The sequence below is a fragment of the Clarias gariepinus genome, chromosome 25 (assembly GCF_024256425.1).
Source record: "Clarias gariepinus isolate MV-2021 ecotype Netherlands chromosome 25, CGAR_prim_01v2, whole genome shotgun sequence".
Classification (NCBI taxonomy): Eukaryota; Metazoa; Chordata; class Actinopteri; order Siluriformes; family Clariidae; genus Clarias; species Clarias gariepinus.
Genome location: NC_071124.1, coordinates 11,348,539 through 11,373,955, shown reverse-complemented (window position 1 = coordinate 11,373,955; position 25,417 = coordinate 11,348,539). Strand labels below are relative to the sequence as shown.

Here is a 25,417-nt window from a genome sequence, read left to right as displayed (position 1 = left end):
CTTTATTTCATGTAAACAGGATTTAGCCTGCGCTCCTGGTGGGTTATGATTGGTTGAAATGGCGAGGTCACATCTGATTGGTTAAAGAGCATGACTGACGCGGACTGACTCACGTGGGAAAAGAAAAGGATCTTGCATATATCCTTGCATTTGCATTTATTTTTCAGGGGTTTGTCATGAATATGCAAATAAATAATTGCTTATAATAAAAATAAATATTTTATAATGATAAATTATATAAACGAAACTAATTTTATAACAAACAATATAAAAGTATACATGTATTTCAAAAATATTAATATTTCTATTTTTTCATATACAACATATTTATTTTCATATTGCTTATTTTGTTTCATTGTCTCATGTAATTTATAAAGCATTAACCTCTAAATTTATGTTATAATATAATATTTAATAGCGATTATGTGTGTGTGTGTGGGGGGGGGCAATCCATGGCAGGGGGCATTTCTGCGCATAACACGTGTTACAAAAAATAAACCGCTCTTTTTTCATTTCGTCAACCAATAGCAGGGCTTGTGATCAGTGAGTAGACAACTCAATCCAGCCATACTAATCATCAACAACAGGTGTGCTCGAAGAACCAACCTAGCCGGATCGTAATTAGCACGATGATCTCATCTTAGATATGTCAGTTTATCTCGGATCTCGGTTCTGTCATTTTACGAGCGTCTATCATTCATCCTCCCCTATTAATTCAATAAATTAGCCAATGTTTTGGTCGTGGCCCGCCATGTAATGGCTTGGAAAAAATCTGGCCCGAGGCCAAACTTAATTGCCGACCCCTGACCTAAAGTGTCTACCAAGAGGAGAGCGAGAAGGGGTGTGGACCAGCATTGAGGCACTGCTGGGAACAGAACCAAACAGAGCCACTACAGAACCCACAGAGGAGCCAGCAAGGAAAAGGAGCCTCCTGCTGTTTAATTCAGACAATGAATCAGAGGATAAAGAGGGGCCCAACAGGGCTCTGGCCCGCTACAGGGCAGAGCCCACCATCAATGAGACGGACTGCCCACTGCAGCGGTGGTCCAATCATGACGGAGCCCATTCACAGCTTTCTGCCCTGGCCCGCAAGTTTCTGGGCAGCCCTGCCACTTCTGTCCCTTGTGAAAGACTTTTCTCGTTGGCAGGTAACATAGTTCAAAAGAAAAGGGCAGCCTTGAGCTCTGAAAATGTGAACAGGCTAGTTTGTCTTAGCAACTGGCTAAAAGAGAAGTAGAGGAAAAGTTATACAGGTATCCTGAAACCAATGGGGGGTTGTTCCTGAAATGTTAATTAAACAGTGGCCTAAGCAACAGAGAGATTAATTTTTTTTATCAGATTATTGGAAGAATAGGGACTGAGGTCAATCACTGGCACTTTTTTTTATTTTGAATGGTACACTTTATGTTGAACTATGTATTATGTTGTTAGTGCAACTGGCACTTTATGTTGAACTCTTTATTGTTTTGGCCAAGGTTATTGAGAGTTGGACTGAAATTAATTTTATTTTTTTTTAAACCAGCTGTTGGTAAATTAACAAAGTCTGTTATGGCCTCTGAAGCAACAAAGATGTTGTCTACAGTAATAGTCAGGGTTTCCAATGTTCTGAATGTACTTGAAAGTATTGTTTTACTTAAAACAACAGTTTACAGAAGGTCTACCTACCTATAGGGTACCTGAATTTCCGAAATGTAGGCTACCATATTTCTAAATATTCTATTGCTACACTTAATGGCAATATTGCATTTTTTTTATTGTTGGACTTGGTTGAACAAAAATAAACAATATTTTGTTGCTTAAGCTTATGTATTCAGTCATTATTCAATGGTATACTAAAAATCCATATAAAAAAAAACTTACTTCTCACTGTTCTCAGGTCAAATATTTATATGCGATTAAAATGTGATTAATTAATTACAAAGCCTCTAATTAAATAGATTTTTTTTTTTTATCGAGTCCTATATACACACATTCAGTCAAAACACTGCCTTTTGTTAAGTGAAAGTGTGAGCCACGGGTTTATACACGCTGATGAATGAATTTTAAAGCATCATCTTTTGACCTAAATTTTTATTTTTATTTATGGCCAGGTGTATTACGAAGTGAAGACCTGTTGTTCAGTTATTCCCTGCACGGTGTGTCTGCACAGAGTAATTGTCTGTGTGTGCGCACACAATACAATTTTTGTATTCTTGGTGTGTTACAATAATAATAATAATAAATTCGGAGCACTACTACTACTACTACAGTATCGCCATTAAAAACGCACGTTTCGAGAAAAGGGATCCCGTGACTTGCCGTGCTGTGAAAATGCCCTTCATTACCTGTAGGGGGCAGTCATGTTTCAGTCTGAAGTATTGTGTGTCTACAAAATGTGTTATGTCTCTTAGGCGCCCATTGACGGCAAGCGAGAGAGCTCATAAACGTGTCGAGCTCAAACTGTAAATACTGATATGCATTTGTTTATTTCCTTCTCTCCTTTAATGATACTTCTTTGACTCCGCTTTCGCTATTCAGTATTATTATTAGTAGTAGTGCTCCGAATTTGTTGTTCTTCTTCTTATCATTATTATTATTGTAACGCACAGGCGCATGTGCAAAAAGACTACAAAGATGTATATGTAAGTCTAAAACATTGTTTTATTGTGTTTATGCGTTTTAAATATACACTAAACATTAAACACTGCCTTGTGCAAAGTGAAAGTAAGTTGCGCATGCGGCTTTTTGATCAACGCTGAACCCAAACAGCAAAAGAACATAATCAAAAGAATAATAATCATCGTGATTTTAGCTGTTTATGTCCAGCATTGAATTATTATTTAATTATAAACAATTAAAGCTACTCACACCACGCTCGCTTTCACTTTTCATTTTCACATAATGCAAACGCGCTTCGCTTTAAAAAAAAAAATGCAGTGTTTAATCAGCAAGTAAATGTCGCTTCTCTTTATGATTGATAAATATTATGATTGAAACAAAGCTGCTCGTGTCGGTTCATATCGGGAGCATTTTTATCAAAGGGGAGATAAAAAGTAAAAGTGTGTACCAACAACATAGCACAATGCATGTGTGTGAATGGCTGAAGTGTGGTTGTTAATAAAGCTTTTAGTAAATGTAACTAACGTCAGATGAACGCGTGCGTTGCTATGAGAGATTTATAAGAGATTTCTCTTTCCCAAAAATACAACAAACAAATTCATACGTGTTAAATAAGCGCGGCGCTGTGCGGAAAAAAAAATTCTGTGTAGTGGACCATGCGCGCACAACCTCTTGCGGAAAACACCACACCGGCAGAAGTAGACTAATTTATAAATGCGTCGGGAAAAACAGCAAGGAAACTGACTGGCCAAACAAGCACCAACAACAGGTCAAGGGCTTGTAATTTTTTTTATTATTTAGTCTAGCTAATTAAGTTCACTAGCTAACGATTTTATTTGTACAAAGAATGAACTGTTATATAGCTTCTGTTTGTATCAGTTTATTGTTATAAAAGAAATTACATTTAAAGAAATTTAAATATAGAAATAATTAGGAAAATGGACCTTCAGAATAGAACATAAAACAAAAAAAAATACACTTCTATCTTTGGTATAATATGGTTATAGTATAATATATCAATGAAGGGTGTAAGCAGGAAGCGCACCCTGTACTCTGCGTTTTAGACTCTTTGGTGGAAGTTGTTAATGTTTATTTTATTTATTTTTGTCTTTGATGTTAACTACACAAAGCAGTGTGAGAGATTGATGGACATGAGTCACCCTCGAGGCCGGCTCTAGGGAGGGGCCAAGAGGGGGCAGCGCCCCCTCAAATAAATGTCTTGCCTCCTAAAATCAAAATTTTAAAATGTTGAGACAGCACATGTTAATATATTCATAAAATGAATATATTACAAATTGATAAAATGATCTGCAGTAATCGGAAAAATCCGCCGAAAAAGGGACACTACACAATACGCTATTAGATTTTCCTCAAGTCTGTCTCTCCGCTGCGTGTATTCATTCACAGGTTGCACGCGCACACACCTCCCCTGAGCCCTTGGTAAACATCCAATCACCATCCGTATGCAAATGAGTCAAGACATAGCAAGAGTGGATTGGAGAAAAGAAAGCTGTTCATTTACTATAAAAGAAAAAAAAAAAACATTAATTGTTCTATAGCCCATCTACTTTAAATATATATATTTTTTATTATTCATAAGACAAACTTTCAGTTTTGTCAATATTCTAGTTATAGTATGTTAAGTCTTACTTTAGGTTAAACGTTTTTGAGAATTAGACCATCCAGCTAAAATAAATATGTCGTTGATTAATGAGAGATTGCCACCTTATTGTGGTTAGTGGGTTTGCGTGCCTCAGTGACACTAAGAGCTATGACAGCAGGAGCTTAGTTTTCAAGTTGGACAGGTCCGAAGGTAGAGGCCTGACAAAGTGCAATCCAGTTCTCCAGGCTTTGGACGCAGCTAACAACACAATTTAGCAAGGACAATACTGTTACTATAAGCACAGGGGGAAAAAAAAATAAATAAAAACTCAACATGCCCCCTTCACATTTCTGACTGCCCCCCATATGTGCCTGTCTAGAACCGGCCCTGATAAGAACAAAAATATATGATATGGTAGTGTATGTAATGAAAAATCTATTTACACGAGTGCTTAAAGGTAAAACAAACAATTATTAATGTATTGTGTATATTTAACTTTATTCAGCCATTTAAGTTATATGAAAAACAACATTCCTACCAGCCTACTACTATTTTCTGTTTAAATTTAAAGATTCCCGCCGCGTGTGCAAAAAGATGAAGTACAACAAAAATACAAAAGTGAATAATCTTTAAAAGTTAGCCTAATACAATATTGTTTCTAATGCTAAAGCAAACATGATTTTGTTTTAGTCTATTCTCTGAATACAACGCAACAGCGCGCTTCGAGATGACACCCACAGAAACTCTGTTACTGTAATCCCCCTCCTTACCTTTCATTCACAATAGGTGTAAAGTTATCAAACTGATTTCGCTAATGGGGGAATTAGCAGTATTGAGGGTTTTACAACAAATTAACAAGACCGAGCAGACATCTTTAGCAAAACATAAATAGAAAAATAAACATAAGTAGATATTAAATGTTTAATGGTAACAATTAAAATCAGACTTCATGGTTGGATTTGATACTTTGAGTGTAATTCATAAATTTAGCGTAGTCAAAGTACCCTAGCATGAGTTAATATATACCTATATCAAATAAAATTTCATATTATACACACACATACACATTATGTGTATATATATATATATATATATATATATATATATATATATTAGGGATGCACCGAAATTTCGGCCGCCGAAAATTTTCGGCCGAAATAGCATTATCGGTTTCGGCCGAAACGTAAGAAAGCGCCGAAAATAAAAGCCGAAATTGTCGCCACGCCTCTCCCATCCTCCCGTCTCGTTCGCGCTGTCATTACGCATCAAACACGGAGTATGTCGGCGGTTTGGAAGCACTTCAAAGTTTCAGCTGAGGACAGCAAAGTTGCAATATGCAACATTTTTTTAATACAAACAAAAAGAAAATATTTTAAACATGTTTTTTAATGAAGCCATTTTCGGTTTCGGTATCGGTTTTCGGCCAAGTGCATCCAAAAATTTCGGTTTCGTTTTCGGCCCAGAATTTTCATTTCGGTGCATCCCTAACATATATATATATATACACATATACACACATACACACACACAGTAAATATAGATATATATACGCAATGCTTTGTGGGTAATGCAGTCCAACGTGCGAAAACGCGAAAATGTGAGATAAGCTGGAATATAGAGCCTAAGCCTGTTTTCTTAAGTAGTTTTTGGTTTGAGTTAAGTACGGAACCCAGCCGGAAGTTTGTAATATCGCCTGACAACGCAGAAATTAAAAGAATGGACATGCATCGACTCGTTTCTCTTTCTCATCACTGCATGGGCATGAATTAACGGGCTGTTACGCTGCCACGAGCAACGACAAAAAAAAAAGCGGAGAAGCTAACACAGGGTAAGTAGCGTACTGAGAGAGATACGAACGCGATGTGTTTACTGATGTGTTTACATGACTTCTTAATCATTGACAGACACCGTTATAAACCGTCTAGCGTTACAAAGGTAAGCATAATATAGTTTTCCGACTAGGTACACAGTTTGCAACTAGACAATCACCCTAATGCATTGTTTATTATAAACGTGCGATTAGGAATTATATAGAGACGGATGTACATAGAGAAGACGACAACCATGTCCTATGAGAGTGTAAGTTAACTTACACTCCGCATTCTTCGTGATTATTAGAAAAGGCGATCTGCAAAAATTCATAGAAAAAGTTTTACACTCACCGAGCCTGGTGAAGATGAAGCAGGAACACAGTGTTAGTACAGATCTATTTTTTTGGAGCTGCTTTCTAGCAAAACCTGATTTATATTGACCCGCGTTTATAAAGCAGTCTGGTGAAAAATGATTAGCGCAAACATGAACGCATTTAGGTAGATCAGCTGGGACATTAGCTTCAAAAACAAAATTTAGCCACTGCGTCCTCAGTGGCTCAGATGTCGGTAGTGAATGATGACTGCTGTGTTCGCTATTACACCCAACAACTGTACACCACACTCGCTTAGGCGACATTTTGCTCCAGCGTTGAAAAACAATGGCCGACAGCTTCTTCTCACTAGGGGCGGGTCTTTGCTAAAACACCAGTGTCAATCAACTATAATAGAAGCGGCCTCTGTTGGTGTGGCGTCACATTGACAGGCATTTGAGATTGGCCTGATTTCAGAAGGGGCATCTTATTTTAATAAATGAAAAGAAAATCACTGGGCGGCTCTTTATCATTGTAGAGTGGTTGTGTACACACTCTCCTAACACACATTTCAGTCCAAACAGCTTGAAAAAGTGCATGACCCCTTTAAACCAGTCTGGCTATTCTCCATCAATCATCCTCATCAACAAGGTGTTTCACTCAGCAGACTATCTGCTTATGTGATGTTTTTGTTTCTCGTCATTCTGTGTATCCTCTCAAAACTTGTTTGTAAAATTCCCATGTAATCAGAAGTTTCTAAAATAAATCTGATGCTAACAGGTAGAAGGTAGAACAGAGATCACTTCTTCCCTGTTCCAATGTTTCATGTTAAAATTAACTGGAATTCCTGATTGTTTATTTCATAAACTGAAAATCTTAATATTTTTATGCACACTGCTGCTGACACATAATGAAATGATTGGATAGATGCAAATATTTTCATGTGTACAACTGTTTAAAGTAAGTACCAAAAGTGAGTCAAAAGTTATCTGCACCTAATTATTTTCTGGGATTCTTAAGGGCCAGAGTATTGGAACATTATCAGGAAAATGGTTTAAACAATCAGCAGTGCTCATTGCAGCGAGTTGCTTATTAAAAAGCTGAAGCCTAAACTTCAGATTAAATGTAGAGAACTGCTATCCAAGAACATTGTGATCTTGAATGACAATGCATGTCTGCACACTTCTGCAATCACTGTTAACACTTCATCCTGCGGTGTTCCTCCCTTTATTAAAAAAAAAAAAAAAAACCCGTAATGTGGAACCTCGGATTGCGAGCGTTCTGCAAGATCGCTCAAGACAGCAGCCCTATTCCCCCTCCTCTCCTCTCTCTGGTCTCAATCACTACAGCCACAATTCTTTTTAGAGAATAATTTATTTTATTTTTACTTCATATTTTGTATTAATTCCTTAGTTAATTATATTTCCTTTTATTATGTAAACAATACCTCACCTCCTTCAATTATTTCAACTTTGAAAACAGACTGTAGGTTGGATTAAGTCAAAAATATTCTACAGCAACACATGTTAAAGCAACACTCTGAAAGTTATTAAACAGATAGAAAAAAAAATTATACGCACCGCATCCCACTTGGCATTCATCTTCTCTTTTTCAAACTTTGCGAATTCTCTGCGATCATGAATGATCATAAGCAGCTTCCAGATAAAAAGGAGGGCCAGACCAATTAGAACGATGCCAGCAACCAAACCCGCTACGATTGGGATAATGTCAGGGCCAGTAGGGCATTCTGGGAACAGACACCAGTGATTAAATATTAGTAACATTGTTCCCCTCACCTTTTCCCTCTGACTTTGACAATTTGATACTGACCTCAACCAAAGCTTTATTTCTGTCACTCTTACCCTCAAAAATCCCCCCCCCCCCCCACAGTTGTTTTAAACATGTCAGCAGTGAAGAAAAGAAGAAATACAGGGCCTGTTAGGATGCTTAACCAGCAGGGAGGATAACATATTTGAAGTACATCTCTCACAAAATTTCAGTAAACTAAGACAAGTATTTATGTACTTGTCGCTATCTTTCTTTTGAAAACATTGATAATATTTCCACTTTACATTTGAGATGTGAATAAGGATTGTAAGGTATTTTTTATTAAATGTAATTAATATTTCCTCACATAAAAAAGCTATAAAAGCTAATATAAGTTTGCTATAAATGCCAAAGAACGAAGTATATCCACATATCACCAAAATGAACGCTGTTAAATCTAGTGTATGTGCAAGTGCCTGTACTGACTCAAAGATAAGTCATGCACATTTTAATAGTTTGCATGTAGTTTAGAAAACAAGAGCACAAATTAACCAGTAAATGCTTTAGCAATCTGTTCTTGCAAATTATTCATCCATGCACAGTCCATTAGCATTTCAAAATGATGTTAAAAATCAATCGACAATTAAATACAATTGGCAAAGATATTTTGTGGTATATAAGCTTATAAGCTTCAGTTTATATACATATAACAGGAAAGTTTTAAAAGACATTTTATATGAACTACTCTTTAGTGTCTTAATTGTTAGATGCCTAAAACATGGATGAAAACATACTGTATAATTATTTTGTAGAATAAAGCATCACATTCGGCCCAAAATATGTGAATCCAGAGCTTTAATCTTACACTTTAAGATAGTTGTTGTAAGTGTAACAGATCCACAAAAGTCACAGAATTGTAACCATAAACTTCTTACATTATTTTTAGGTATAACATTAAACATCTATTAACAGATTGAATGTAATGCCATAATTGCTCAGTGTCCATCCTAAAAACAAAGTGTCCATCCTAAAATATTAGCACAAAAATTAGGCCATGCTCCGCTTACCCAGTTTCTCGACCACATAGACCTCTATACTGTCATTCTTGGTGGCATAAGTGAAGAAGAACCAGCAGTCATTGGCATCACGCTCCTTGCAGTGACTAAGGTAGGGCTGGCTGTTTGGCTGTGGAAGTTCATCCTTTTCCTTTACCTTGATTAGTGTAAAGTAGTTGCATTTCTCTTCACAATTCTCTTTCATTTCTCCTGTGTTAAAGGCACGGCACTGAACACATGGTCTGTGAAAAGCACAGGGTGACAAGATGAATTTGTATATGTATCAAAATAGATCAAAATGATTAATTATTTACCATAAACTGAAGAAAAAGTAAAATACAAAATTTTAAGATGAACAATTATTTGACAATTTTTGTAAGTCGGACAAAGTGAGTCTTATCTGCATTTCACACAGATACAAAGCATACCATTCACTAGTTAAATCTGTTCTCTTTTCCAACACAGCCATCATGTAGCCAACAACACTCACAACTGTGAGTCCAATGGTCCACATGTACTAATTAAATGTACTATTACTATTAAAAAAATGTATGCGCGCGCATGTAAAGCAAAAGCAGGTCTTAGAGAGGTTAAAATAAAACAAATTAACCTGCATTTTACCCTTAAAAAGAATCGCGACAGAGCAGTGTTTCTGTGTAGAGCAGAGAGAAAGTGTGTGTTTGTCTGTGAAGGCGAAAGCAGGGGGGGTCTGTGTGTGGCACAGTGTCCAATGATGCGCGCACAGACACAAAGAGCAGCCTTGAGCAGAAAGAGAAAATGGATTTTTCTCCATCATCTCTAATGAGACTTGCTTTTGCTTTATTCATCATGCACGCTGTACAGACACAAAATAAAAGATGTTTTACACACACACACGGTCACAGTGTTATAGTAAACAGTGCACGCGTTGTTGATTACACCAGTAAAAGACAGGTATAATCACCAAGACCCAGAAGGGGAGTCGATTACCCATAATTCGCAGCGCAAGAAAGAGAAAAATCAGTGGCTCAGTTGTGATAACGTGACACTCGGCGTCAAAACAAGAAGTGCATACGTGACATACATTGTGTGACTGTGACCATACCCAACCGTTATCTCTCCCCTTCTGCTCTCCCCTCTCCCTTCCCTCTCTGCCTGTCGAGCTACACATGTCGTTCCTGAGCTGCCAGTAATCCAGACTCCCTCTGCCCTCTGGACCCGTCTGACCCATCCTGGTGCCCCGCTTTTTGATTGGGGGAGATCTCGTCGCATGGATGCCCCGTGTGTCTCTTTGGGATGCGCCTGGTATCCGGGGATGGTTTCACTCTACTATGAAGACGGGTCTGGCCTCAACTGGTGTCGACAGCCGTTTCTCTGAGGACTTGACTTGGCTGCAGTTCCTCGATATTTCAAGACTGGAATTTCCTACAAGTCTACCTGAGTCTCCAATAACTACCTGGACTCCATATTAACATCAACTGTTATAGCTGAACTGGCTGCCACCTAACACACAGTATAAATGCAGATCAATTCCTGCTTTCTGTTTCACCCAAATGAGAATGGGTTGAATAAAATTAAACTGAATATGTGATAGTTGGCACTCGTAAACCAAGACTTGTTCGTTTTTCAAGTCAAATTTTATTAAAAATCTTTGCTTGTCGTGCGGAACACTCGCAAAGCGCGTTACTCGCAATCCAAGGTTTCACTGTACTTTGCTAGATTTTAAATCATATTCGCTATGGAGTAAAAAAAAATTATGAAAATGAAAAATAAAAATAATGCAACAGGGAAGGGGAAAAGAAAAAAAAAAATGCACCTCGGAAACCCCTGCACTGATTGATTGATGGACGGGGAGAACAAACACACTAAATTTACAAGAACGAAATGCCATAAAATTCTTATGAAGCAAACCCCAGGCCATTGTTACGACCACAAGATGTCGCTGTACGTGTTTGAATTTGTCAATTTGTTGCCACAAAGCACAGCATTTATAAGTGAATCACAGCTTATGTGATTTAATTTATGAGTGTTTTAATGTACATGCATGATTCCAGGAACAAATTATGCTCATAATTCAAGGTTCCACTGTACCAATATTTACAATGATGTACAACATTTTCAGCGTGCAAGTGAATATATAAAATTTCTAAAATCCGGTATATTATGTGCACGTGTGTGTGGTGGTGCATGAGAAATGAGTGTGTCTCACCAGTATCAGTCCAAGAGCACGATGATAGAAAATTTCTGTCCAGTAAAGCTTACCTGATGGTAAATAATCCTTATTTCAGGAAAAAAAATAAAAAAACAAAAAAAAAAACAGTTCACAGTCCAAGTAAGTGTGTGTGTGAAAGAAAGTGTGGCAACCAACAGCAGGTCAAAAAAAAAAGTCAGGAGTCTTAAAAATTTGTTGATAATTTATGTAAGTTAGGTAAACTAGGAAACTTTGCTGGGTTTATATTATGCATAAGTAGTTAAAAACTGTTATTTTATTTGTGTGTTATTAAAACATTATCTGTCAGTCATTATCATACATTATACGTGCTGATTAAAATATTATTATTGAATAAAGGACTTGGCCTCTCCAAATCACTACTATTCTGTAGTACACCATTTATAATTAAAATTATTGTTGGATTCTACACTCACTTGTGTTCAGTGCAGACTCCAGGACAAGTGGGGCAAATCTCACAGGTGGAACCTTGAAACTTTTGGTCAGTGCATTTACACACACCACAATCACAGGTCCCACGACCATTACAGATCTGTCCATTACTGGCCACACAGGGCTGCTTGTCCAGTGGACAGTCGCATGCGCTGCCTGTGTAGTTTGCATCACACACACACACCCTGCATACACACTGACCATGACCTGTTGGTAAAATAAATAAAAGTATTAATTATAAACACTGATACTTTTCAATAAAAATAAAAAAATAGAGCTATTAAATAAATCAAAAATAATTTGTAAACTATATGTCTGATATTTATTCACTCATCTTTGGTAACTGCTTTATCTTAATCAGGAACATAGAGCATCCAAAAACTTTTATCAGAGCAGTGTTTACTGTGTTTTTTTCCCTTATCACAGGAGAGCTAACTGGGAATTTAGCCAGAGATAAGGCAACATGAAAAAGCATTGGGGAGTAGGCAAGTGCCAATATGAGATTCTGATAACTTGCTTAACCTTTAGAGTTAAGTTACGGTTTAATTTCTCCAAAATGTGTTATTTTTAACTGTCTGGGTGAAACTTTTTTCCCCACTGATTACAATCTATTTTTAATTTTAATATAAAAAGTTTAAATAAAATATAAAAATATTAATAATACATTTTCTAAAAAAAAAAAAAAAATTAGGAATTTAGAAAACTTAAATAATTTGACACATCTGAACTTACCCAACCCTCAAACATGCACTTGAAATGGCCATTAAATTTTTAAAGGGATTCAGCATCTACCATCTTAGCTACGCCTGTGCTTTGATGCCAATTGGCAGTAAACTAAACCCACCAATGACAGATGTAGTGCTATTTTATCCAAGTGGTTTTAACCTTGTGGTTATCCAAGCTGAGCGCAGGGCAAAATATGACTGCCCCGTGAACAGATGAAATTACAGATTGAAGAACAAACAGCAATTTATTAATATGGCTGAATCAATACAAACGTTGAATGACATGATAGAAATAGCAATCTGACCTCCACATAGTTTGTTGTTGGATCGGTCACAGTTGAAGTTGTCACACTCGCAGTACTTTCCTTCATACCGCTCCTCTGGGTTGTCTCGCTTCTTGCATTCACATGTTCCACAGATGCAGTCTCCATTGTTGCTACAAATATCTGTGCCATTGCCCATGCGGCAGTTTGCATCCAGATCCTCAGCCCTGACGTCATCTTTGCTACATTCACAAATCCTTCCAATACGTCCCTCATTGCATCTGAAAATGTTACAAGGTAGCATGTTTAGGCGTTACTGTACAACAGAGCTTTAACAGGCAACATAATTTTAAATAACTCAGACTGGTGCCCTTGTAAAGACAGAAAAAAAGGTTTAGAACGTACGATATTTAAAAAATGCAAATTCAGAAATCATCCAAAAAGTTTCAATTTTGTGGGTGGGGGAAACAAAAATTTCCCGCCCAGATAGCTCGCTTATAAACCAGTGATATAGTTTGATACATTATAAAACAGTAATACATTATTAACCTGCAAATAATCACCAATACTGAGATGCTTGCATTTAACTTAAAAATATCTAATTAATCCTCTCCTCTAAAGCTACCTTAAAATGTTAGATGGTTGAATTTCATATGTATTTTTGCAGTTCACCGATTGATTTATGGCTGCTGGTGAGCTTAAAAAAATAACTTCATTATAAACGCATGTTTCATATCTCATCACAAAGAAATAATTTTAAAACAAAAACTTTCATGAAATCCATCAGTCCGGATTTAGTGTAACTTTTAATAGCACAGATAGATAGAGAGGGAAAAAACAGGTAGCTAAATAAAAAGATAAATAAATACCACATGGTGCAACAAAATTAACTCACTCCTCATGGTGGACATAAGTATAATATAAAGTATAATAAAGAGTAACATAAATATACAATACAAGTATTAAATCACATGATCCATCTGTAGTATTCAATATTACATTTACATACATTAATTTTATTACATAAAGGAGTTGAGATATTACACTTAATATCGCACATGTGAATCATGTGATTCAGCTAGATTGTACACTAAATAAAATATTTAAAATAAAATAAAGACCCAAGATTTTGCACATCAGTAACGCACATCTGTTTGTAAAATAGATATTGTGCCTCATGTACAAGTTTTGCAGTTGGAAATAAACTGTTAAGTGTGCACGTATGAATGTGTAGAGCAAATGGTTCCTAACACTCATCTGCCAGAGGGCATAAGGGCAAACAGATGGTGTTCAGGATGGTTAAATCTGTCTGTTTTTTTGCACTGCTGTGGCAGACATAGCTGAATTGTATGGAGAGTAGTAAGCAGCCAATTATTATAATTTTTTTTTTGGGAGGTGTTGACCCTATGAAATTTTTCTGTCCACCGACATACCACATAGTTAAACATCAGTTAACATTCAATGGAACAGCAGTAGGACGACAACTTCAGCTTCTCCTGCAAGCTGTTTTTTTTCCCTGAGAATCCTCGGAAAGTAGAATTACTTCTGTGCCTTCTATACCAAAGCTGTGGTGTTTGATCATCGGTGATGTGCGTCTCTAATGAGTTCCTTAGTTTTTGTGTGTTCAGGACAAGACTTACTTTCTGACCCCCATGCTGCCAGATTTTGGACTTTATCCCTTTATCCCTGAGTCCAACCAACAGGGATAAAGTCACAAGTAATGTCATCCACAAACTTGATGTTAGAAGGATGGGTGAGAGCACCGTCATCGTGCTGAGGTGTAAAGGATGGGGCTCAACATGGGGCCATGTGTGGTGCCAGGGCTGAGTCCAATCATGGAGGAGAAGTGGTGGAATAGTCTATCCAGTGATTGTGGGGGGTGCAGGGTTGGCAAGATGGTGACTAATCTACTTGGAGGGAGTATTGAAGCTAACAGTATTAAAGGTAGAGCTGAAATCTACAAAGAGCATCTTCACATCGCGACCCCCCTAGTGTTCAAGGTGGGATGCTGCAGTGTGATTAGCTATGGCATCATCTATTATCTCTGTAGTGGACTAGTCTGGATCAGAGGAAGGTGAAAAGCTGTTTCTGCGGCATATCAAAACCAACCTCTCACCTTCCTCTGAAAAGGTTGAGGAATGTCTTGATGTCTACTGGAGTAGTCACTAAGACTATATGACTTATTCGTTTTTTTTCAGAAGAGGAATGAGTATGGCAGACTTCGGGCAGGATGCAAACAGGGATAAGCTGAAGATATTTGTAAAGATCATAAAGAGAGCTGGTCTGTTTATAATTGATAAACCGCAATAGTTTTCAGGTAAATGGTAAATTTACAGTGTCGTGAGAACACCAGGTTGTTAGGTGTGAATGACTTTGTGGCAATAGGAGGCAAATCGCATTAAAATCAGCAGGCATCAACATATACATTTAATAAATTATAAACTAGGTCGCTAGAATACAAAAAAAAATACATATAACCTGCCACCGCAGCAAATCAGGCAAATCAGAGTTTTCCAAACGACGTTTGAGTTTGAATTTTTTTTTTTTAGACGACGTCCGTCATTTCATCTATGCATTCGGACGGGACTAACATCTCCGTGTTTATTACGGAGGTAGGAGTGTCTGTGTTTTACATGTGGGCGTTGCACAAGACCACATGTCCAGAATGCGTGAATCCTATATCCATTATTGGTGTGCAAACTTAAATACCGGCACGCTAGAGATGGTAGGGTAGTTCACGTTGACCAAAACACAAAAGAAAACGCGTTTTGGAAAAAACATTTTCCCCAATCACAGACATTCGCATTCCGACGGGATTAGTTTTCTCAGAGGACCGTCGAGTTTGCTGAAAAACAGTAGGTAATTTGCTCTGGAATTTTTACAGAGGTCGTGTGAGAGAAAGACAGACATGGCAGATTTGGACAGAATTAAATCTGTCACAAAGTACGACTCCCTGTAAAACTAGTCCTGTCCAAATAGGGCTTTAGAGAACATTGAATCCTATCAAATGTTAATGCCTTAATCCTATTAGAAAAAATATGAATAAACAACAGGGTGAATATACAAGAAGTGTTCAAGTACTTTCCTACCTGCATGCTCCACACTCAAGGGTTCCATTGCCAAAGTGACAGTCTGGACTGTTGTGGATTCCTTCTCTGGAACATTCACAATCGCAGATGAAGTTTAGACCAATCACTAGCTCCTCATTGAAGCCCAGTGGCTTAATCTTTATCTCTGATGTATTATGTGATGGGCAGCCCTTAGTGGTGATGGCTATGTCAAAGGTCACCTGTATGATAAACAGAAACATTTGTGCAGACAATAATAAAAACATGAATGGCAGATATAACCATGCATTAGCTTATTTGACATTATTTCTGTTCACTTCTACACACTGTACTTGTTCATACCTCATCACCAATTGAAATGTTTGAGCACTTTCTTCCATTGTCTCCCGTTTCACTCACTCCGTTCTTGCAATGGGACACGTATGAGATAGACACTCCCTCAGGCAGCTTGCTATTTTCCAGGATCACCTCAGATGACAGCGACTAAAGCAAAGTTTTGGAAATTATTGAATGGAAGCATATAAATTTCGTATGAGAAAACAATTACCTAACTTTAGGATATCCTATAAATACAGATGCATCTCAATAAATTAGAATATCACAGAAAGATTCAATTTATTTCAGTGATTTAATAAAAAAAAAAAAAAGTGAAACTCATTATATAGATTCATTATACACAGACATACATTTCAAGTGTTTATTTATTATAATTTTTATATTACTTAAGACCAATTAAAAAGAAACAAAAAAAAAAACAAAAAAATGTTGACTACTGAAAATGTACAGCACTCAGTGCTTGGTCAGGCTCCCTTTGCCGTCTGCGGCACTAGTAAGCCTTCGGCACCTCTGCGTTGTTGGGTCTGGTGTTTCGCATCTTTCCTTTCAATACCCCAGAGATCTTGTATGGGGTTTAGGTTGGGCTAGTTTGCTAGCTAATTAAACAAAGGGATACCATAGGCCTCCTGACTGTACAAAATTTACACTGGACCTCAAACAGCTTGAATTCTTTGCCTCGCGTCTCTTTCTCCAGACTCTGGAACCTTGATTACCAAATGAAATGCAAAATCTACTTTCAACTGAAAAGACGACTTTGACCCACTAAGCAAAAATCTAGTCCTTAGCTCAGGTAAGATGCCGCAGACATTGTCTCTGGTTCAAGAGTGGTTTAACGCAAGGAATGCGACAGTTGTAGCCTATGTCTTGGACATATCGGTGTGGTGGTGGCTCTTGAAGCACTGACTTCAGCTGCAGTCCATTTCTTGTGCATCTCTCCCAAATTATTGAATGGGTTTTGCTTCACAGTCCTCTCAAAGATGCACCTATCCCTATTGTCCTTTTTTAAACAAAAATATATATACAGTAGGGTTGCGCGATAATGCCCATTGTCATATCGTCCTATCGTCAGCCTGTAAGATCGCCGATACACGATAGTAGTCAAAGCCCAGGGATTCTGCGTGCTGTCGCGTTGTATTCAGAGAGTAGTACATATTTTTGTGGTTATTTTTTTCATTTCATGTCTGTTGTTTTATCAATAAATCTGCTCATATCGGCGCACGCGTTTATCAGCCTTTTGATCAAAAAGTTGCACGCGCAACTCCCTTTTACTTTGCACAAGGCAGTGTTTATTGTTTAGTGTATATTTAAAGCGCATAAACACAATAAAACAATTGTTTTAGGCTAACATATCATACCTCATTGTAGTTTTTTTGCACACACGCGCGGGTGCGTTACAATAATAATAAGGAAAAATCACAATAATAAATTCGGAGCAGTACTACTAATAATAATTATACTGAATGAAGAAAGCGCCGTCGAAGAAGTATCATCATTGAAGGAGAGAAGAAAATGAAGAATTAATACATATCAGTATTTACAGTTTGAGCTCGACACGTTTATGAGCTCTGTCGCTTGCTGTCAATGGGTGACTAGGAGAGAGAACACATTTTCGGCTTCAGTAGACACACAATACTTCAGACTGAAACACGACTGCCCCATACAGGTAATGAAGGGCATTTTCACAGCTTGCCGTGCGCAGCCGTGGCAAGTCACGGGATTCCTTTTCTTGAAACGTGGGTTTTTAATGGCGACATCTGTATCGTCCATATAGCTGACTATCGTCGATAGACGAGACTATCGTCGATAGACAATAGTATCGTCTATCGGCACAACCCTAATATACAGCACTCTGAACAGCCACCTACTTTAGCAATGACCTTTTGCGTCTTACCCTCCATGTGTAGGGTTTTAATGATCATCTTCTAAACAACTGTCAAGTCAGCAGTCTTCCGCATGATTGTGTAGGCTACTGAACCACATGTTTTCACAATATTTTAATTTTCTGAGATACTGAATTGAGTTTATTAGCTTTAAGCCATAATCAAAATAAGCACCTGAAATATATTAGTCTGTGTACAATGAATCTATACGAATTGAATTACTGCAAAAAATTTACTTTTCTAAAATATTCTAATTTATTGAGATGCACCTGTATATAAAAATACAGCTAAACTATAATGACCAAATTTTTAGGGACAAATGATACTGCTTGTGCCTGTTGAACATTCTATTTTAGATTTAGTCCCATCATTGTGGTTATAAAAAAAAATTTCCCGGATTTTTTCCCTAATTTAGTCGTAGCCAATTCCTCCCCGTAACTAGGGGGCTACCACATTAAGGCTACTACCAGTCTTCGGCCCTCCCGGCTGAATATCACGTCTTTCCTCCGAACCGCGTGGCGCCAGCCGACCGCACCTTTTTTTGCTCACAGATGCCCCTGATTGGCTGTAGAGCCATGATTAATGTGGGAGCACAAAGTACCTTTCATTCCTCCCCTCTGAGAGAGCTCGACCAATCAGCTCTCTCTAGGAGAGATCAGCTCTCAGCTCTCTCACAGCCTCCGGGTGTGAGAGGTAACCGCATCACCCGGGGATCGAACCAGCGATCCCCGGATGATAGGGTGAGCACTTGACCACTGCGCCACTCGGAGGCCCCTCCAGTGTGGTTATTACTTTTACTCTTCCCAGAAGGTTTTTCAGTACAGTACACAGTGTTGCTGTGCATGATTTTCCCATTGAGCCACAAGAGCATTAGAGAGGTCAGGTCATTGATGTTGGCCAAGGAGTACATGAATCTTTAATTCTTTAAAATCTTTAAAATGTTTGCACAATTTACAATTTATGCGTTCATTAAAGAGAAATTTCATCACAAGCCCTAGTTTGACTGAAATGCCTATTGTCGATGAAAGATGAATATTAATCCTGCCAAGAATAAAGATTTAATCATAAGAGTAAATTATTTAATCATAAACAGAAATTATGCAATACGTTTTTTTTTTTTTTTTTTAACTTACATTGTATGCATCGATGATGAGTTTGATCACATTACTGGAGTTTGCAGACAGCGTTCCCACAGCTGACTTTGGAATAAGATTTTTAAGCTCCTAAAAAAGAAATAAATCTTTTCAAAAACTGTTTGCTTACTTTGCTGTTTATTATTGCATGTATCAAAAATAGTTACTTTATAGACAGGCTGAAACTCCTCAGTCACCGCAAAAATTGTCTGAATGTTGTTGTCGCTCAGTTTCTGTACAAGATGCGCGATTGAAGGGTAGTCCTATAACAAAGATGATCTTCAGTATTACTTTATATGTATGTATACATGCATCTTTTTTCATAAAGATTTCATTTCATACCTATATTACATTTACCTATATACTGAGTATCTTCGTTATCTGTTAATCCTTTATTTTATCATGTAATAACACATTCAAGCTGGTAAGCTAAGGCCTAGTGCATCTGTTTAGCTACACTATGCATTTTGTAAAAAAAAAAAAAAAAAAAAAGGAAAAATTTCACAGGCCTAATTTACAATGCCTAATGTGAAGTTGCTGTTATTTTTTTCTAAAAGAAATAGGCTTGCAACCTTGTCGAAATAAAGATTAAATTAAAAAAAGTATCAGTCATAGTCCTAGTGGTAAAAAATACTGTCACCATACACGTTTCCCTTTCTGTTAATCATGAAATTATAAATGAAAATTCATGTTCATTTTGCACAATAAACACATATACCCATTTACAAAACACAGGTTCGCTGCAATGAACCATGAATTGCAAGTAACAGCTTGGTCACTAAAATTCCTCCACTGGCTGTGATAAAACATTAATTTAGGGTAATCTGTGTCACTGCCAGTCTAACTTTTATTTATCTTCAGGATGTAATCCCATATTAGGTAACATCCTACCCGTAGAAGGTGTAATACAGCAAACTTACATAGTAATGGCTCATTGTGTACATGTTATCCTTCAGGTGGCATTTTCCATCATTGGGAAGTACAATGCCACCCAGTTTACCATCTCCCGCGAAGTGAAAGCCAGCATCAGTGGAAAACACTAGCAGTCGAGTGACATCCCTCCAACCAATCTGATTCTAAAATATTCAAACAATAAAGGTGTTATTTAAAATTATAAATATAATGTGTTATATAAATTATAAATGTAATTGTAGGGTATTAAATATATCGATGGAGGTTTATACGGTATATTGGAGGTAAAATATATTGAAACACAATAGGGGTGTTTGGCCCATCACTGGGAGATTTAGATGGTGGGTGTCAACTGAACCAAATAATATTATCCCATTAGGTCACTTACATGCATATGACCTCTGAAGGTGTAAAGTAGTATTTGGCACAAAGATATAAGCAGCAAATCCTATAATTCTTGTAAGTTGTAAGGGAGGGCAGAGGTGGGACAAAGTCATTGTTTGGCAAGTTACAAGTAAGTCTCAATTCATTGCCCTCAAGTCCCGAGTCAAGTCCCGAGTCAAGACAGGCAAGTCCCGAGTCAAGTCCAAAGTCCTACGGTTTGACTTTCGAGTCTTTTCAAGTCTTATTAGCAGAAAAATAAAATGTATACAGATTATGTATGGTTGTAAGATCTGTATTTATTAAACAAACCTTTTTTTATGAAAGAACATTGCTCAGATACATAAAAATACAAATGTTAGTAAATGCTAGTAGCAATGTGAAATGGTAGCACATATTCTCAATGAAGTAGGCTACTTCATACAAACAATAACGTTGTTTTCTTCACATAACATTAAAGAACTTTGCTCCCTACCTTGTGTGATACACTCACGTAGTCTACCTCATACAAACAATCCGGTGCTGTGTCGAAGTTGGTTCCCCCATTAGGAATGCGTTTTTTTAGCCCCACCCCCGTGAAAAGGCCACAGGGAACACGCATTTAGGAGAAGACTCGCCCGCGAAGGGTTATGCGCGGACCACTGAGATTCTGCAGAGTGCGGTAAAGAATAAAAAGGACAGTTAGTGTTTTTTAATCCCTGACGAACTCTAGCCAACAGGATGTGTTTACCTTGTTATCTTGGACATATTTAGAATGATGAACCTCGGCTGAGTCACTGGTAGGCTGTAAACATGTCAGTATTTTGTCTGATATTTCATATCAAATATGCCTTTTCAGCAAAACCATAATGCCAAAATAGAGACCCGTCAGATACAGTCTCAAGACATTAATAATAATAGTAATAATTATTATTATATATAAATTAATAATAATTATTATTATTATTATTATTATTATATTATAATTAAATATTATACATTATAATATTAATAAGTATTATTATAATTAACTATATAATAATATTTATTATTATTATTATTATGCGAGATAATTAGCATTTTATCCATGTGATGTCAATTCACTAGGTCACATTATTTGAATAAACCCAAACTGCATATGAAAGAAATCAGCAAATCATGGGTAGTGTATACCAGTGATTAAATATAAAACAATACAACGCATGTACTGACATGTTTACAGCCTACAAGTGACTCAGCCGTGGTTCATCATTCTAAATATGTCCAAGATAACAAGGGAAACACATCCTGATGGCTAGAGTTCGTCAGAGGATTAAAAAACGCTAACAATTTCCTTTTTGGCCTTTACTGCGTTCTGTAGAAGCTCAGTGGTCCGCGCATATAGCGCCAATGAAGCCAAACGAAGCTACCTTCGGTATCATTTCGCGAACTGGCGCATTCACGTTGTTGTCACGTGTTGGACGCTGTCGAATCAAAAGAATCTACGGTACTTTGATTGGATGTCGTGCCGAATGCGCGCATGCGCTCTGTCACACACACGCGCACAGACACATAAACAGAGATAGAGCGGTCCGTGTTAACATACTTTTTATCTTTGGGCTTTTTATGGGAAGTAGCAAGTCTTTACAAGTCAATAGGCGCAAGTCCAAGTGAAAGTCCGAGTTATTTATGTTAAAGTCCAAGTCAAGTTGCAAGTCTTTTTATATTTTGTCAAGTCGAGTCTAAAGTCATCAAATTCATGACTCGAGTCCAAGTCACATGACTCGAGTCCACACCTCTGAGGGAGGGCCTCCATGGATTGGACTTGTTTGTAGAATTTATCAAATTGAGATTTGGGAAATCTTTTGTGTTCCTCAAACCCTCCCTGAACATTTTTGTTAAGTGTAGTTAGGTACATTTTGAATGATTTAATGACTTTGTGACTTTTGAATGAGGCCAATGACAGTAGAGAATAATATTGCCTTGAAGGGGTATACTTGTGCACACCAAGCCAGGTTTAGATAAGTGGTATAGCACTTTTATTTTCAGGAAAATGTGATAAAGTAGCTCATTGGTGGGATTGGACCAGGTTTGACATAAGTGTTTTTGCATGTTGTGCAAACGTTAAATGTAATATAAACATTGGGCCATTTTTTTTTTTTAACTTAATGATGTCATTACTTCTATAAGCTCACCCCACAGACAGCGACTTGCATGATGGCATCAAAGCCTCCCTCTGGTGAGTCCAGGTTTCCAGAGATCTGTTGCTTGCTGACGAGGCTGTTAAACTCATTGCCATCCGGAGTCAAACTTAGTACATTTTTATAACTAAAGGGGCTTGTGCAGTTCTGATCAGAAGTGCAGGGATTCAGCAACTTAGCTGGGGTTGTACTGATGTAGGGCATCACAGTCTTTTCCACAAATGAACCAAAACCTGTAAAAATATTCCAGAATATATGTTCAGTTGTTACACACAAACAACTTTATTTATTTCCTTGAATAAAAATGCCCCTATTATGCTATTTTAAAGATTGCTAATATTGCTTATTGACTCTCTTAAAACAGGTTTACATGTATGCAAGGTCAAAAAACACTTTAGTTTACTCCCAAAATAGATTTAATTTTACCCCTTTTCCAAATGATTTATAAACGACTTGTGTGAAGCAGTTTGAAGATTCCTCCTTTCCGTGAGCCCTCACTGCTTTGACTGGTCAGATGGCATGGTCCTTTATGATTGGTCTACCGCTACAGTGTGTGTCAGAAAATTCAATTAAATTCAATTCAATTTTATTTGTATGGCGCTTTTAGTAATTTTCATTGCCGCAAAGCAGCTCTACAGAGTCAAAAGAATTATTTAAGTTTGTATGAAATGTGAATTTGTATAAATCAAAATGGTCAGTTTGTCCCTGGTGAGCAAGCCGAGGGCGACAGTGGCAAGGAAAAACTCTGAGATGGTAATAGGAAGAAACCTTGAGAGGAACCAGACTCAACAGGGAACCCATCCTCATTTGGGTGAAACAGAAAGCAGTAAATGATGTGCATTTATACTGTGTGTAGGGTGGGAGGCAGTTCAGCTATAATAGCTGATGTTAATTGATGTTAATATGGAGTCCAGGTAGTTATTGAAGACCCAGGTAGACTTAGTTCGATAGTTCAGGACTGGAACTTCTTACGAGTCCCCAGAGAAACAGTTGCCAACACCAGTCAAGGCCAGAACCATTTTCTAGGTAGAGAGAGAATCATCCCCAGACACCAGACGCATCCCAGAGAGACACACGGGGCATCCAGGACGGGTCAGACAGGTCCGGAGGGCAGAGGGAGTCCGGACCACCGGCAGCCCAGGAACGACATGCACGACAGAAAATGAAACACCCATGACGATAACTGAACGACGGCTCTGGAGACCCGTGAATTATCCACAGCAATCTCTCCTTCTCTCGTCCAAACAAATAACGCCAGCGCTGGTCCACTATTACTACTCATGCATTTTCCCCTCGGGGCGCATCACACACACACGCAAAGTATAAGTGCCCTTACACTTCGCATGTGTGTGGGATGCACGAAGTGCGCATGCTCCGTGCCCTTACACTTCGCATGTGTGTGTGATGCAAGTTGTTCGTGACTTAGAACGTGGGCGGACATTATGCAAATATGTTACGGAGTGACGTAGATCCGTAACAGAGGAAAAATTAGATTTGCTAACGATTTGTTTAGGCGAATGTGAGCCAAATCTTTAATAGACTAAAAATTCATTTATCGTGCACTGTCAGCGTCACAGATAGTGCAGATAGTTTATGTTCACATACAGCTAAAGTAGTTGATCAATTGGAATGGTTATTACCGTCGCGCTCACCGCCGTGTAAAAACGTCAGCGGCCAAAATAAATCAGTTGCATTTCAAAGTCATTCGTAAAATGGCCGCCAGGTGGCGCAAAGTGACATTTTCGCTCGTTGCAGTAAATACAATAGTGACTGTTATACAGCGTATCTCTGTATCTGTTTATTGTTATTTAAGTTCTGGATTATTTTAGGTACTTTAAACACATTGTTGGGTTGCTCATGTTGGTTCATATGAGATTTAGTTTAGAAATGAACACCTGGTTGGGTTATTTTGACCCAACAACTGGTTTATTCATTATTCTTTCGTTTCTCCAAATATCAGCCTGCAAAATGTTCGAAATATTACTGTTATTGTGTCACAGGTGTAGTTTTAAGAGTTGTTTAGGCAGGAATGCGTGTGTATACAGCTCAAAACCTCCATCAGTTATTAAAGATAGCGTCTATTTAGAAAAAAATGCCCCGCGATTTCGAAACTTCAGGAAATCTCCCGGCGCTCTGCGCATAACACCGGGCCAACTCATGACGGAAAAGAATTAATAAACGGTTTCTAAACATGGGCTATTGTTTTTTTACTTATAATATTTGTTAATTTAATTTAATTTAAATGAGGTTTGGGCTCGTGATTCTCCTCTTTAATATGCTCATGAAGTTTTCCATGAAGTTTGATTATGGATGCGTCGGGAAAACAGCAAGCAGACTGACTTTGACCATTTAAAAAAACGTTTACCAAAAACAATACAGAACAGCGCACCTTATTTGCTTTCAAACATTTACAAAATCATTATGTCTTATATAGTTTTATTATATAGTTTTTGCACATTAATCTGACAACAGTTTTTTCAGCCTGTCACGGCGTGCACCCAAATCAATATCGCTCCTTGCTCACTAGTTAGGCGTCCTCCCCTTCAGACATGCGAAACAGTGGGACCGCAGAATTACACACGACTGGTGAGCTATCGTTGCTATCGTTGCCCGGGCTTGCACCCCGCGCTATAAAATACTCGGGGTTTGTTGGATTAAAGTGGATTTTACTACGCTCTGTGTATGCAACACGCGTGCAACAAAGCGGAAGTGCGGCATGCAAGCAGGGCAAATGGAACGCGCCCCGGGGACTTCAAAGGAGCGAGAGGTGGGAG

The 25,417-nt window shown here is 37.8% G+C and overlaps 1 protein-coding gene across 1 annotated transcript in view; it reads right to left on the bottom strand.

Moving 5' to 3' along the window:
* Positions 1-25,417, bottom strand: part of LOC128513116 (integrin beta-1-like) — a 76,482-nt gene that overhangs the window by 13,639 nt on the left and 37,426 nt on the right. Inside the window, exons 6-15 of the mRNA XM_053486763.1 lie at positions 22,638-22,876; positions 20,112-20,267; positions 19,359-19,454; positions 19,192-19,281; positions 16,185-16,325; positions 15,864-16,063; positions 12,817-13,055; positions 11,771-11,993; positions 9,158-9,387; positions 7,904-8,070 (exon numbers count right to left, since the gene is read on the bottom strand). Coding sequence (XP_053342738.1) covers positions 7,904-8,070; positions 9,158-9,387; positions 11,771-11,993; positions 12,817-13,055; positions 15,864-16,063; positions 16,185-16,325; positions 19,192-19,281; positions 19,359-19,454; positions 20,112-20,267; positions 22,638-22,876 — 1,781 coding nt within the window. The remainder of the gene's footprint in view (positions 1-7,903; positions 8,071-9,157; positions 9,388-11,770; positions 11,994-12,816; positions 13,056-15,863; positions 16,064-16,184; positions 16,326-19,191; positions 19,282-19,358; positions 19,455-20,111; positions 20,268-22,637; positions 22,877-25,417) is intronic.